This window comes from Bufo gargarizans, chromosome 9, assembly GCF_014858855.1.
Source record: "Bufo gargarizans isolate SCDJY-AF-19 chromosome 9, ASM1485885v1, whole genome shotgun sequence".
NCBI lineage: Eukaryota > Metazoa > Chordata > Amphibia > Anura > Bufonidae > Bufo > Bufo gargarizans.
Window position 1 is genome coordinate 63910166 of NC_058088.1, and position 16826 is coordinate 63926991.

General features: G+C 40.9%; 1 protein-coding gene across 3 annotated transcripts in view; it reads right to left on the reverse strand.

Moving 5' to 3' along the window:
- Nucleotides 1-16826, reverse strand: part of FGF13 (fibroblast growth factor 13) — a 409233-nt gene that overhangs the window by 137301 nt on the left and 255106 nt on the right. For 2 of the 3 annotated variants that reach the window (XM_044268270.1, XM_044268269.1), the window contains exon 3: nucleotides 16606-16773. The exons of the other annotated variant lie outside the window; for it this stretch is intronic. In XM_044268270.1, coding sequence (XP_044124205.1) covers nucleotides 16606-16773 — 168 coding nt within the window. The remainder of the gene's footprint in view (nucleotides 1-16605; nucleotides 16774-16826) is intronic. 3 annotated transcript variants of the gene reach the window in all.

The following is a 16826-nucleotide window of genomic DNA, read 5'->3' on the forward strand; positions in this document are numbered from 1 at the left end:
GTCTGCTGAAGATGTGAACGTAGCCTTAAAGATGCACCACATTTATCAAACATTGTAGGACTTTTGATCAATCTGGAGCAAGTTAAGGCAATGCAGACTCCTGATACTGTAAATCATTCCATGTAGGACCAAAACTCAGCTTACAGACCATAAATTGCATCTTGGCCAAGAGCAGGAGCTTCCATTCTTGGCTGTATTATGTATTTTTTTTTTATAGCATCAGTATTTCGTTTTTCTGTTTCTTCAGAATAAATGGTGAGACAACCAGTACCATATTTAGCTTGCTAATAGATAAATACAGTACAGACCAAAAGTTTGGACACACCTTCTCATTCAAAGAGTTTTCAATATTTTAATGACTATGAAAATTGTAGATTCACACTGAAGGCATCAAAACTATGAAGTAACACATGTGGAATTATATACATAACAAAAAAGTGTGAAACAACTGAAAATATGTCATATTCTAGGTTCTTCAAAGTAGCCACCTTTTGCTTTGATTACTGCTTTGCACACTCTTGGCATTCTCTTGATGGGCTTCAAGAGGTAGTCACCTGAAATGGTTTTCACTTCACAGGTGTGCCCTGTCAGGTTTAATAAGTGGGATTTTGCCTTATAAATGGGGTTGGGACCATCAGTTGCGTTGTGGAGAAGTCAGGTGGATACACAGCTGATAGTCCTAATGAATAGACTGTTAGAATTTGTATTATGGCAAGAAGAAAGCAGCTAAGTAAAGAAAAATGAGTGGCCATCATTACTTTAAGAAATGAAGGTCAGTCAGTTCGAAAAATTGGGAAAACTTTGAAAGTGTCCCCAAGTGCAGTCACAAAAACCATCAAGCGCTGCAAAGAAACTGGCTCACATGCGGACCGCCCCAGGAAAGGAAGACCAAGAGTCACCTCTGCTGCAGAGGATAAGTTCATCCGAGTCACCAGCCTCAGAAATCGCAGGTTAACAGCAGCTCAGATTAAAGACCAGGTCAATGCCACACAGAGTTCTAGCAGAAGACACATCTCTAGAACAACTGTTAAGAGGAGACTGTGTGACTCAGGTCTTCATGGTAGAATATCTGCTAGGAAACCACTGCTAAGGACAGGCAACAAGCAGAAGAGACTTGTTTGGGCTAAAGAACACAAGGAATGGACATTAGACCAGTGGAAATTTGTGCTTTGGTCTGATGAGTCCAAATTTGAGATCTTTGGTTCCAACCACCGTGTCTTTTTGCGACGCAGAAAAGGTGAACGGATGGACTCTACATGCCTGGTTCCCACCGTGTAGCATGGAGGAGGAGGTGTGATGGTGTGGGGGTGCTTTGCTGGTGACACTGTTGGGGATTTATTAAAAATTGAAGGCATACTGAACCAGCATGGCTACCACAGCATCTTGCAGCGGCATGCTATTCCCTCCGGTTTGCGTTTAGTTGGACCATCATTTATTTTTCAACAGGACAATGACCCCAAACACACCTCCAGGCTGTGTAAGGGCTATTTGACCATGAAGGAGAGTGATGGGGTGCTGCGCTAGATGACCTGGCCTCCACAGTCACCGGACCTGAACCCAATCGAGATGGTTTGGGGTGAGCTGGACCGCAGAGTGAAGGTAAAAGGGCCAACAAGTGCTAAGCATCTCTGGGAACTCCTTCAAGACTGTTGGAAGACCATTTCAGGTGACTACCTCTTGAAGCTCATCAAGAGAATGCCAAGAGTGTGCAAAGCAGTAATCAAAGCAAAAGGTGGCTACTTTGAAGAACCTAGAATATGACATATTTTCAGTTGATTCACACTTTTTTGTTATGTATATAATTCATAGTTTTGATGCCTTAAGTGTGAATCTACAATTTTCATAGTCATTAAAATAAAGAATACTCTTTGAATGAGAAGGTGTGTCCAAACTTTTGGTCTGTACTGTATGTTAAAAATACAAACCGGATTCCAAAAAAGTTGGGACACTATACAAATCGTGAATAAAAACTGAATGCAATGATGTGGAGATGGCAAATGTCAATATTTTATTTGTAATAGAACGTAGATGACAAACGTTTAATCCGAGTAAATGTATAATTTTAAAGGAAAAATACATTGATTCAAAATTTCACGGTGTCAACAAATCCCCAAAAAGTTGGGACAAGTAGCAATAAGAGGCTGGAAAAAGTAAATTTGAGCATAACGAAGAGCTGGAAGACCAATTAACACTAATTAGGTCAATTGGCAACATGATTGGGTATAAAAAGAGCTTCTCAGAGTGGCAGTGTCTCTCAGAAGCCAAGATGGGTAGAGGATCACCAATTCCCACAATGTTGCGCAGAAAGATAGTGGAGCAATATCAGAAAGCTGTTACCCAGCGAAAAATTGCAAAGACTTTGCATCTATCATCATCAACTGTGCATAGCATCATCCGAAGATTCTGAGAATCTGGAACAATCTCTGTGCGTAAGGGTCAAGGCCGTAAAACTATACTGGATGCCCATGATCTCCAGGCCCCTAAACGACACTGCACCACAAACAGGAATGCTACTGTAAAGGAAATCACAGAATGGGCTCAGGAATACTTCCAGAAACCATTGTCAGTGAACACAATCCACCGTGCCATCCGCCGTTGCCAGCTGAAACTCTACAGTGCAAAGAAGAAGCCATTTCTAAGCAAGATCCACAAGCTCAGACGTTTTCACTGGGCCAGGGATCATTTAAAATGGAGTGTGGCAAAATGGAAGACTGTTCTGTGGTCAGACGAGTCACGATTCAAAGTTCTTTTTGGAAATCTGGGACGCCATGTCATCCGGACCAAAGAGGACAAGGACAACCCAAGTTGTTATCAACGCTCAGTTCAGAAGCCTGCATCTCTGATGGTATGGGGTTGCATGAGTGCATGTGGCATGGGCAGCTTGCATGTCTGGAAAGGCACCATCAATGCAGGAAAATATATTCAGGTTCTAGAACACCATATGCTCCCATCCAGACGTCATCTCTTTCAGGGAAGACCCTGCATTTTTCAACAAGATAATGCCAGACCACATTCTGCATCAATCACAACATCATGGCTGCGTAGGAGAAGGATCCGGGTACTGAAATGGCCAGTCACCAGTCCAGATCTTTCACCTATAGAGAACATTTAGCGCATCATAAAGAGGAAGGTGCAACAAAGAATGCCCAAGACGATTGAACAGTTAGAGGCCTGTATTAGACAAGAATGGGAGAGCATTCCTATTTCTAAAACTTGAGAAACTGGTCTCCTCGGTCCCCAGACATCTGTTGAGTGTTGTAAGAAGAAGGAGAGATGCCACACAGTGGTGAAAATGGCCTTGTCCCAACTTTTTGGGGATTTGTTGACACCATGAAATTCTGGTACATTTTCTCAGTTTAAACTTTTGTTCCGTGATTTATGTTCTATTCTGAATAAAATATTAGAAGTTGGCACCTCCACATCATTGCATTCAGTATTTATTCACGATTTGTATAGTGTCCCAACTTTTTTGGAATCTGGTTTGTAATTGAGCATTTGAAATCTTTATTAAAATATCCATATTTTCACCCAGGCAGCCCCTCTGATGTTAGCATCGGAGCATGTCATGCTCCGATGCGCTCCCTTGCCCCTTATGCACTCTCTTGCTCCGTGCTGCATTGCACAGGGCAAAGGCTTTTTTATTTACAATAATACACTGCTGGGCAGAAGCTTTCACCCAGCAGTGTATTCGGTGATATCACCGGCTCTGATGGGCTGGCTTTAGCGCTGCCCTACCCGTTTTACGGGCTAGGGCAGCGCTAACACCCGCCATCAGTGCCGTTGATGACACCGAGCTCACTGCTGGGCAGCCCTAAGGAGAGCCCGGTTCATCACCGGAACTCCTGAAAATGCCTTTGCCCTGTGTGATACAGCGCAGGTCAAAGAAGCGCATCGGAGCATGAACTGCTCCGATGCTCAAGTCCGGGGGGCTGCCTGGACAAGCCCTTTAACCCTCTAAAGCTTTGAAATATTTTAGCCTTCAGGAAGCATTATTTTTTATGCTTTTACTCCCACTTTTAGGACCCCTTTTTATTTTTCAATTGATGGAGTTGTCTGAAGGCTTATTTTTTATGGATTACTTGACATTTTCATTGGCACCACAGGTTTTTCATCACATTTTATTCCATTTATTTTTGGGAGGCAGAATGAAAAAAAAATCAAGTATGGCACTGTTTGTATTTTTATGCAGTTCACAGTGCTGATTAAATCATGTGATGACATTATGATACCAATTCTGTTTGTTTTTAATTTCTGACAAAATATTATAATGAGGAAAATGGGGGTGCTTTGTTTAAAAAAAATATATATATTTATTTCATTAGAAAACTTTCTTTACCATGTTGTACGAGGACATGGCCATTTAATTTTGTAATTGCCCATATAATGCACTCCAGTATTTTTGTGTAACGCTGACAGGCATCTTATGAGACTCTTTTCCTAAGGGTACGGCCACACAGAGTTTTTGGACAAGGCTTTGATGCACATCTGCCTGCAGGATTTTTTGAAAAAGTCAAAAGTAGAATCAAAGAGAATCAGAAATATAAAGGAAGGATTTATATTTCTCCTTCCTGGTGGATTCACTACTGGCTTTGGCCAAAATTCCTGCAGGCAGATCTGCCTCAAAAACTCAGTGTGAACCTGCGAGTTCACGGATAGGTATACAGTATACCTGTGTTTACCGTACTAGTATAAATATCTTACTGCCTGAAGGACGGTTAAAACAAAACCAAAAATAACTTTATTGATAAGTAACAAAATAAAAGGGAGAATCTCTCTTTTCTCATTAAGAGACAGGCAGAGTGTTGGGATTAAGGTGTGAAATTGGGGTACAGTAAATCATCACCCACATCTGGATATGGACACAATTGGATGTGTGGTTTCCCAATATTGTCCTAATATCCTTATGGTGCATACACGATCAGCCAGACGGTTGTGGTACAGTACGTGACCCACTGTGACTTAGGGTCACTTAACTGGCTGGTCGTGTGCACCTTAACCCTTAGGTCCGTATTGTCATCCCACAAAGACAGGTGTCCCCCTATTCGGCAATGTAAGGTCCGTATTCTGTAGTACAAAATACCTTCAGTTTAGTAGGTCTTTGTACATAATTAAGTAGTGGAGCGCAGTGTGGTCATTAACTACCACCATCAGGCTACCTAAGCTATGCTCTCTCAGACCGCTCGACGCGTTTCTGTGTCTGTTTTAATTAGACACTTCATCAGGAGCTGTGCACGGTTATGAGAGGCGGTAGTCTAATCTAAGTTATGGTACCGGCGGTAGACTCTAAACGTGTCTCGCGCAGCGTGTCGGCACTATGATGGCCGTATGCTCCCGCCGATACCATCTCTTTAAATAAGGATGCGCCCTCGAGAAGTAAAAGCGGAGGGCGCTGCCGGCTAGGATCAATTAGAGGACGTGGGTGTGGCCAGCGATCGTAACCACAACCCCGTCCTCATGTGCCGAGCGCTGGTGTGATGTATGTAAGCCATTCCCCACCTACTATCAGAGATAGATTAAGAGGAGAGGGGGACCATTAGGCGGCTATAACAGATATAGAATAGATGGGTATATACAGTATAAGTCTATTGAAGTGACAATAGCAGAAGCAAGTATACACAGTAGGTCGGGTCGTGTAGTCATTACTATACCAGTAAAAGCTGGCTGCATGTTATGTAAATAAATGAATATTCTCTGGATATTAAGTAGAGTGATATGAGGGGTAAATGGACAAAAGTACAGCTGATGGGAGGGGAGGAGACAGAGAATAACGTGTCTTATCTCTAAGGGGCTATTCAATAAAGTATGTAAAACTGCTAACTTTGTTTAGTCCCCTTGGTCGCTCTGTATTTAGACAGAATATCCCCTCCAGTTCCTTTTTGAGTATTCTCTGGTCCTGATTACCTCCTCTTGGAGATTGGCGCATATGTTTAATGCCTTGGAAATGCATCACGTTGGTGTTGCCAGCATGTATGTCACTCACATGTGGTTTAGACATAGACCTGTTGTTGTAGGTCTTTCCTCCTTCCATATATGGGGACTATAACAAATCCTAGCGGGTGATGATTTACTGTACCCCGATTTCGCACCTTAATCCCACAACTCTGCCTGTCTCTTAATGAGAAAAGAGAGATTTGCCCTTTTATTTGGTTACTTATCAATAAAGTTACTTTTTGTTTAGTTTTAACCGTCCTTCAGGCAGTAAGATATCTGTGTGAACCTGCCCTAATATAGAGTTGTCTACCCCTCTGTGAATTTTGTTAAAGGGGTTATCCCACTATTCTACTATGCAATAAATAGGGCTTTCCAAATGAAATATGATTGCAATATACAATGACTATTGTTTTGCTTGTAGTTTTGCTTAATGTCCTAATTGTAAAGTTTAAAATGGCTACATCTGTACATTACATTTTTCACTCTGGTAGTGCCCCCTGTTTTTTATTCTTTGGTTCACCTTCTCCTTTTAATTCCCCTCAGTGCTAGAGATTCATTCAGCCCTAATAAAGTCATAGAAATGTATAGCTATACAGTATATCTCTAGAAAGAGGAGAATGGGGCAGTACATACCATGTATTCCTCTGTGGCTATATGTAAAGGATTATTTTCAATGCAGATGTAGAAGGGGTTAACAGGAGCTAATTAATACGCATCATTGGCGATGCAGGTGCTTGATGAGCTGCTGCCTACCCACAGAAAGGCAATCAAGTCCTTTCAAATATGCAAGTAAAATAACGTTCTAAATTCATGGGATAAAACATTTAAGTACTCCAGTTTTTCACAATAAAAATTCAATACATTGTCAGAACATGCTGTCAAACCCTCAGCAGGATGCAATTTACATTACAACCACTGGGTGGCCGCATGTAGACACATATACCATACAAGCAACTACCCACAGCATATTATGAAATTATGATTTTTTTCAAAGCAGATCGTTTCTAATATGTCAAGCCAAGATTAGGTGGAAAGAAGGACACATCTGTAGGTGGAATAGGATCTGGGGTTCATTGATAGGCCCCAGTGGAAAAGGCAATCTCAGGGGGAAGAGGGGCGATGGGGGTGACAGAGCAAGCTCCATATTTCTATTCACTTAAAGGAGATGGTCAAATTGCAAGAATTATTCCAGAAATGTCCTACTGCATTACTTGTGTATAGAAGGCTGCATAAATATCAGTATTTGTCCTCCCTCGCTGAGTTCATAGGGCGAGGAGGATGGTGGTGATGTGATTCACCCACCTCATTGCTGCCTCTGGACAGATACCCTTCTTGTGCATGTCCTGAACAGTAAATTAACCCTTCCCTCCAAGCACAGAAAAGGATCCTTCCAGGGGCAGCAAAGACAGAGCTGATGTGACTGAATCTTCTTGTGCCCTAAAGACCAGGCAGGAGATAAGTTCTTGATGTTTATGCAGATTACAAATGGGGACCTGAAGGCTGGAATAATATAATGCGTGACAAACAGATGTATGCCACATAAGAAATACATTGCGACATGTCTGCCGTGATTTTTAGAAATTGCCCATTCTCTTTTATTGTTGCGGTTGCTATTGGCCACAGCATCTAAGGCAGGGATGTCAAACTCGTGGCCCTCCAGCTGTTGCAAAATTACAACTCCCATCATGCATGGGCATACTACAGCTATCAGGGAATGATGGGAGTTGTAGTTTTGCAACATCTGGAGGGCCATGAGTTTGACATCCATGATCTAAGGAGTCAAATAGCCGGGAATCATAGTTTTTTCTAATCCCTGTCATTGAAGCTGAGTGTCAGCTGTAATATACCAAAGACATCCGCTGCTGATGGCACAGGCTCAGAGCTGTATATGTATGGTGGCTGCCCTTGAAGAGGTTGTCTCATCTTAGACATTGATGGCATATTTCTAGGGTATGCAGCCAATGTCATATAGGTGCGGTTCCCAGAGAGGGACCCCCAAAGTGAGCAGAGAGCAGCGGCCTATGCATGGTGGCCATCCATTTATATATATGGGACTGGCTTGGCTATCTCCAGCTATATGTAAAGTGAAGTGAATGGAGCAGATGCCACACTTGCTTGGTGTGCTCTCCATTCATTTCTATGGAACGTCTGAAAATAGCTTAGTGCACTTGGTTATTTTTAGAAGTTTCCTAGAAATTAATGGAGAGCATGCCTCACATGTGCAGTCCGCTCTGCTTCATTTTCAGGGGCCTGTTCAGGAGGTAAGTCTAACATTGGTGATATATCTTAATGATATGGCACCAATGTCCATGATGAGACAACCCCTCTAACTTCTCGGATGCTGCACTAAATACAGCATATATAGATAGCAATTGTCTCCAAGGGGTTAAACTGCTTCAACCTTTCTGTTGAGACTCAGGCTGTCAGTGACATCCTTGGTTCTGCAACTGCTGCCGTGTTCAAATAGATGCCGGTGGAAACTATATTAATGTCGGTGGAAATCAGGGCTGATGATCATAAAGGGGGTCAAATCAAATCCTAAAGAATCAGGTCACGTGTTGCATCGGGGTGTAACAGGAAAACATGACTTCTCTATTATCAGTGCAACTTTTAAATAAAAGATGATGACATCGGCTACTTTCACACCAGCGTTTTTTGCGGATCCGTCATGGATCTGCAAAAACGCTTCCATTACAATAACACAACCGCATGCAAGTCAATGGGGGACAGATCCGTTTTCTATTGTACCAGATTGTGTCAGAGAAAACGGATCCGTCCCCATTGACTTACATTGTGTGCCAGGACGGATCCGTTTGGCTCCGCTTCGTCAGGCGGACAGCAAAACGGTGCAGGCAGCTTTTTGTTGTCTACCTCCAGAGCGGAATGGAGACTGATCGGAGACAAACTGATGTATTCTGAGCGGATCTTTTTTCATTCAGGATGCATTAGGGCAAAACTGATCCGTTTTGGACCGCTTGTGAGAGCCCTGAGCGGATCTCCCAAACGGAAAGCCAAAACGCCAGTGTGAAAGTAGCCTAAGTGATTTCCTGAGTGGCTTGCACCTTGTCTCAGAAGTATTAGGCCTGTTCTTCTTCATATGGCAACAGAGGGTACAGTGTTCTGTTAATTTTATCTGTACTCATTTGAAAGCCTTGTGAAAAGATTTTGACCTTCATTTATTTCTGAATATGAGATAACCTTCATTTCTAAAAGGACAGTTCTTGTATTTGTCACAGAGAATAATGTTCATGTGGTGACAGAGAGACACTTTGGACACCAGCACCACCACAGCAGAGATAAAGCTGTCCGTGCTCTCGATGCCCTTCCGGCTAACAGGACGTTTATAGAGACTTATGTAATCAGCATGTATATTGCATTTCACACAGGTTTGACAGATGATAAAATTGAATTTATGATTTATAGAAATTGCTGTGATAGTCAAACACAGCATTAAGGAAATATCCTTGTATTCTTATCCTTACCTGAATGTTTCAAAGAAAGTTAAAAAATGCAGTACCACTGAGCTCAATAACATGGTTTTCTTTCCTAAAGGATCCATGATGCATATGGCAGATCTATGTAGTATTGAGTCCCTCTGACTTATAAAGGGGTCCATCAGGTTTCTGGGGGGGTTTTCATACCATGTAGAATAGTGCAGAGAGCAGCACTACCTACCCATTAGGGTCTATGGAAATCTTGACCTGCTAACACCTGCCATCCACATAAGCTCCCCAGTCCCCTCATACACATGTCTGCTTGGCTCATGGTGTATTCCCAGTGGGAGAAATCTGCTGCCAGGCCCAAGGACAAATGGATTGGGTATTTGAAATCCAGACATCTGTTTTTGGGAGAAAGTTAGGAGGACACGATATATATTAGATGGTCAGCTGGTCCCAACCCAAAATGGCAGGTTCTGCTGACATAAATGAAATGTGTGGGAACATCTTAAATCACTCAATATCAATTCTAAAGAGATTATTATAAAAATATATTATTCGGGGTTGCAATTTATGTAAGTTCCTAATATGTATCCGTACATTCTTTTGCCTGATGTATCATCATGATACAAGAATTAGGGGGCAGCAAGGTTAGAAGTCAAGGCCACCTCCAATGATGGGGTTGCAGCACATGTTCAAACGCCATGCTCTTTTGGCTCCCATTGGTCACAGGTCCAGTTTTAAAGGGCTTCTTTCACCCCACTAAACCGTTTTTTTTTTGTTTACTTCTAATCCCTATACTGCGATTTATGCCTTCATAATCGAATTAATCATTTCGGTTCAGTAGATTGTCTTAAAAACGTGCTTTTAAAATATGCAAATTACCTTTCTACCAGCAAGTAGGGCGGCTACTTGCAGGTAGCAGCCGGATCCTCCGATCCTAAAGACGCCCCCTCCGCATGTTGATTGACAGGGCCAGGGAACAGAATCGTTATCTGCTGGCCCTGTTTGCATTCAAATTTCTCGCACCTGCGCCGTACCTGTCTTCAGACGCTCGCTCAGCCGCTCCATCCTCAATGCGCCTGCGCCGAGTGTAGATGTGACGTCATCAGCGCAGGCGCATTGAGGATGGAGCGGCCGAGCGAGCGGCCGCCTCTCAGTGCGCCTGCGCCGACTGAATACCGTTACGGCGCAGGCGCGAGATCTTGATAACAGACAGGGCCAGCAGAGGACAATCCCGTTCCCTGGCTCTGTCAATCAACATGCGGAGGGGGCGTCTTTAGGATCGGAGGATGCGGCTGCTACCAGCAAGTAGCCGCCCTACTTGCTGGTAGCAAGGTAATTTGCATATTTTAAAAGCACGTTTTTAAGACAATCTACTGAACCGAAATTATTAATTAGATTATGTAGGCATAAATCGCAGTATAGGGATTAGAAGTAAACAAAAACAAAACGGTTTAGTGGGGTGACAGAAGCCCTTTAATTGAAAGAGAAACTGTCTATAACTGACTATAATGGCCCAACACTGTATCTCCTGGGTGACAGTGAGAGAAGATGATGGGAAATTAAGCCCTGTACTTTCAGCTGTCCATAGGGTCTTGGTGCCAGATCCTTATCTGTACTATTTTCTGACTGGCATCTATGAAATATCAGAAATTAGAACGTTTTGCAGGAAAGTGCAAATTCACTTCCTGCAGGGGCCAGCATTATTATTATTGTGGAGAGAGATTTTCCAGGCATTTAAAGCAATTTTGATTCGGGTAGAATTGATTTGCACCTGAATCAAATTTATTAGCTAATTTGGACAAATCTGAAAAAAAAATTGTTTAGGAAAATGACTCTATACCAAATGTTTTGGTCCGAAATTTCTTGGTCCTATTGGAACATTATCAACAATGCGTCTGTGGCCGTAAGGAACGCTGCATGTGTGAATCCAAGTAATACATCAGACTATACACATGATACACTCCCTCCAGCCGCAGACTGGTAATGACAGAATCCAGAATACTATGTAATTAGATTAACTATTTTTCTCCTTCAAAAACTTCTAACTGGTTATCCCTTTAGCAGAGCAAAAAAAATAAAGTCCAGATGGTCCTAATGACAGGAGATGAATGAGTTTTAATATCTCTGAGGGCATAATCACAACAATGCAGTGTTTGTGCTCATGGACGCAGCTGACCTGCTCCAGGAACTGTGAATGTCGAATACAAGTCGACTGATAAAAAGCTCAAATTATCAGTGACGAGAAAAGTGTAATATTGCACATAATATAGAAATCATGTTTTATCTTATTTATACTGTATATCGGCAAGGATTTTTGTTCTTGTTCACCTGCAGATGTGACACTAATTCTCAATAATGATGAAAAGCTTATCATTCCGAACATTAGACTGCATTATATTGAAAGCATTAATACGTGTCTCTGGGAAATACCTGGAAATTCATTTTTTTGACAGAATAAGATTCCAACTCTTACTTGGGTAATTTGGGGGATCTTCAGGCCTTCACCCCAGCACATGACACTTGGAAACTATTATTATAAATAAGATATTCCAGCATATACATTTAGCATCTATCCACAGTGTGAATCCCTGCACTCTCACTTCTAACTCCAAAAGAATTTGTATGCTAGACCTCTTCTCTATACCACCTTCTCCTCGCTATGGCTGTGTTGGTAAAACAGGAGTGAGGGAACCAGCAGTTGGACCCTCAGAAATATAACATTCAAATGCTGAAATACCCTTTTAAGAACTAAACAATCAGCAATACTACAAGACAGTATTTGTATGCAAATATTGTACCAGCTGTTTCATGATTCAAAGGAAGGAGTCAAGGGAAACCAACAAGATCTCCAAATAAAAGAACTTCAAGTATGTAAAATGTTGACTAAAATAACATTTTAAGTCAGACATTCCTATATTTTATCTTTTCGTGACATTCTGTACACCTCTGCGGCCAATCACTGTCCTCAGTGTTCACAGCACTGAGGCCAGTGATTGGCTGCAGCCTCAGGAGAGGACGGACTGGCGGTGCTGGATCGGAGGGACCTGTGGAAGACAGTGTAAGGGCTTTTTATTTTATCAGGTTGCAGGCAGTTTCCAGAAATATTTTAAAAAAAGTGATCAACCCCTTTAAAATAAGTTATTGAGGACCACCATTATTTGAATGGTGAAAATGAGGCCCAATCCTGCAACTTATGTAAAATATACCCAAGACATAATTTCCTTGTCAAGAACTTTTCCATAAAACAGTAAGATATTACTATTTCCAACATTAGACATAAATCAAATATCTGAAGCTCATTATTGATCAGTATAATAAGCGTTTATAATGCTATATTAATGCTAACTGTTGCCAATTGACATTCTAAAATTAATTTGTAACCTATGCCATTAAGTGTAACCCCGTCGTCTCTACACTACTGAATAAATTATACAGTCACTTAACCCCTAGTATTGATTTGCACTCTCATATTAATCTTTACATTTTGTAAGATAGAGAACAACAGGCTAAGCTGATTATAATAGAAGCTCTTGATAAATGATATATGATAAAAATTATGAACTCAACACCAGTTAAGGAATTCAAGAGTATCTCCCTGCATGTGGAATAACTAAGCTCTTTACACGCTTTAATTTCTTAAAACCTTATCTGTAAGCCAACTATAAGGCTTCATACACATCTTAATATTATGGCTATGGGCAAGCCCTCAATTGCCAAAAATTGTAAGGCCCCCATCATACAATTAAGATAACTGTTGGTCAAACACATCTTTGGCCAATAGCTATCACTCTCAATCCCCTCATACACATGCCATCTCGGTAAAGCAAGCATGTAGGCAACAGGGGGAGGAAGCAACTGCCAGAGACCTCTGGCAGCAATTTATCTCATTGACAGCAAGAGGATCAGGTAGTCCAAATCCAACATGCCCGATCCTTATGTCCCCATCTATTGCCTGGGCAAAGTCAGGAAGTTCCCATATACATTAGATGATAGGCTGATCTCATGAAACCTAGCAGATTCGATCACTATGCTTCTAATGCTTATGGTCAGCATAATAAAGCATTAATAACAGTCTGTGGGGCTATACTGTACCAACGTATTCCTCTGATTTCATACAAAAACAAATCAATTTAAAAAATTGCACCATAATTAGGTTGGGACTCGATGTGCCTCCTTACAGGCACCCAACTATTGCATGTGCATTAAACTTGATACAAAGATCCCCTTAATGTAAAGCTGTCACCATGAATATGCAGTGTAATCTGCAGACAGCAGCTTATAGAGCAGGAGGAGCTGAGATGATTGATATATAGTTATGTTGGAAAAGATTAAGTCATCGGCAGCTATCTTCTATGTACGGTATCTTCAGCTATCTTTCATCTATGCATAGTCATCCAGGAAATAATAAACTGTAATATTAAGTGTTTTTGCTTTATTATGTAGATTATTGCTCTGACAGTTTGATCTGTTGCCATTATCTTTACTTTCCTAAAAGCTCATAAACCCTCATTTAGGGGCATGCCTTCAGGGGCATTTGTTTATGATTGAATTTTACAAATTTTGGGCAAAGAGTGATTTTTTTCAATTGGTCTATATTAAAAGTATTCAGCAGTTTTTGTCTTGACAGTTGTTAACTGTTTGCCTAGCTGTGAGCATCTTACATTTACTTTCATTCTGAGCTTTTATCTGCTGGCTATGTATATCCTTTATCTTTGAACTACTAACAGCTTATTTAAGCCATATTCTTATCAATAGGAAAATAATTGAGCTATAACAAGTGTTTATGAGGTCCGAAGATCAGAGATAAGGAGCCATCAGCTAAGTTGCCTCCTGGGAAACAGAATAATCACGGATCCTAGTACTAGAGAATCTCAAGGCTGTACAGAGAAAGAGTCTGAACATTTTCAACAAAGACCAATTGAAAAAATACTTTTTTAGTTTGAAATGAGTAAAATGCAATAATAAATAAAAAATGTCCCCAAAGTTGTCCATAACCTTTAAGCTAAATTCTTATCAAACTGATATGAATATGGGACACATAAGTGTTTATGAGCTGTCATAGAACTAAAGAAAAGGACTACAGATCGAGCAGTCAGTGCAGTTCTGATGGATTCACTGTGAAGGAGAAGCAACAGTCTGCTGATGCAATAGACAAACTGTTGACATTTTTTTTATAAAGAACAATTGAAAAAAATATTTTTAGCTCACAATAAGGACAATTAAATAATAAAATGAATTGCCCCTAAAGGTGCCCATAGCCTTTGATTTCACATCTTCTATTTATCTATTTAAAGGAATTGTCCAGGATTTTGATACTCATGTCCTATTTTCAGTTTACCAAGCAAAGCACCATACATTGTATAGTGGTTGTGCTTAGTACTTTGGCTCAGGCCCTTTTCACTTGAATGAGACTGAGCTGCACACGGGCAATGTGACCAATGACCACAACATCACTGGCCAAGGAAGAGGCTGCAGAACTCACCAGAGTGTTGTGGCCTCTTCAAATAGAGGATAGGCCATCAATATATCAAAATCCATGACAATGCCTTTTGTTCTGTTGTGCTGCTATAAACCTCTATAGTATTTCACCAGTTGTATGGCATCCGGTTGGGAATCAAAGCTAAATGTGTATATTTACATGTGCCATGCCTTTCTCATTGTAAAGAGAACATAACTTACAGTCTTTACAATCCTTCTTGTTCCTGTCCATTTTCCCCATTGTCTTGCATATTTTTTATCCCGATTTCTGTGTGATTTCTTGTGTAATCTTCTAACGCGTTCTGTTGCCCAAGTGATGAACAGGGGACCAATCTGTGTGACAGTGAGAGGTATTCTACTATATAACAATTATAATTTCCTAGGATCACTTTAGTACATTTTGTATATACTAAAGTGAGTGACAATGTTTAGATCATGGATTAAGGGTAACTGAAAGCTTTCTAGTATCCTTTGGGTTGAGCTATTCAAGAAATCTAGTCCCTTTGGGTCCAACACTCTGCAGATATAAGAACTTCCACAACCATTTAACTGTTTATTGGAAATTTACATTTGCATACTTTCTGTGGTGGTCTCTCATACCTGAGCTATAGAGTAGTTGAGATCCTAAAGAATTTATTTTTCCCTTCTCATTTTACTCTCTCTGATTTTTCCCCTTTTTTGTTACTTTATTTTGCATTGTTTCCAGTGAAGGCCTTTATTATCTTGTTGTTTTGCGGAGATATTTCTATTATTCTGATTTCAATTACTGTTTTATGTTCCAATTTGTTTCTTGTTCTGGGCTGGCTAATGTAATTTCCCCCTATTCTTTCCTAATTACTATGTCAAAATATGATTCATATTCTTTGCTAATACGAAAACCATTGAAACATAAAGCGAGTGACAACCAGAAAAAGGAAGTCAAGAGGTTGCCGTTTCTAGGCAGCCTGATGTACCACAACCTGCAGAATACACTAGAGAAGATTCTGCAAAGTCAGGTCACACTCATAGGCAGGTATTTCAGGCTTTCACCGAGCCATTGCAATTTCTACATGGTAAGTCTGGTGTATACAGCTCTTTCAGGTATAAACAGTTGCAATCTATGTCATAAACCATGTAAAAGTAAGAAAAGAATCCAAACCTTTATAGTGCCTGAAAAGAAACAAACAAGAACAGTCTCCTTTAAGATGCACAGTTCTTTTGCATGCAATTGATTCATGTCCAGCGTGCATTACATACACATTCCTCTCGCTGTTTATGGAGCTAATCTGAAAATTACCATAGCAAGTGCAGAAGCCTTATGGGGAGGGGAGGGTCATTTGTTTGCAAGTGCCATACTTCCAAAAAAATGTTGCATAACTTCAAATATTAGAAGAAAACATGAGGGTAAATGCCGTATAAAAGAGCAAGCAAATTTAGCAGCCAAAAAGGGCAGTGTGATGATGCAGACGGCATGGATAAAAAAACAGCTCTATTTGGGAAAAGCCAAGTCATATTGTATCTTGTTACTATTCTTTCAGTATAATGCGAATACATGCTTAATATCATACAGTGTCCCTTGATAGACTGTATATGACACTAACAGGCAAGCAGGGGGATATGATATGAAGCGCATTATGTTCCCTGTGTCATTCCTGACACAGGCCGGGGGGGATGTACAGCACGGGATAGGGACACGAACAGTAGAAAGTAAAAAAAAAAGGGGGAGAGGAAGGGGAAGGTAAACGAACATAACATGGATCCATGGTGCACAAACCTTCCGGCTCTGTGTTTTCTTTGAGGTGCACTTGCTTCAGAGGGCAGCAGAAGATTTCGTGACATTTAGCACGAAAGGGGGACTCTTTTTTCTTTAAATCCGCTGACTGGATGGAATCTTGCCGTAACATAATGTACTCCTGTGTGCCAGGGGGAGCGTCATCCAGAACTGTGGTTACCACATAACAAAATGAACTGGAGTTAGAGCTGAATATGAGAAGC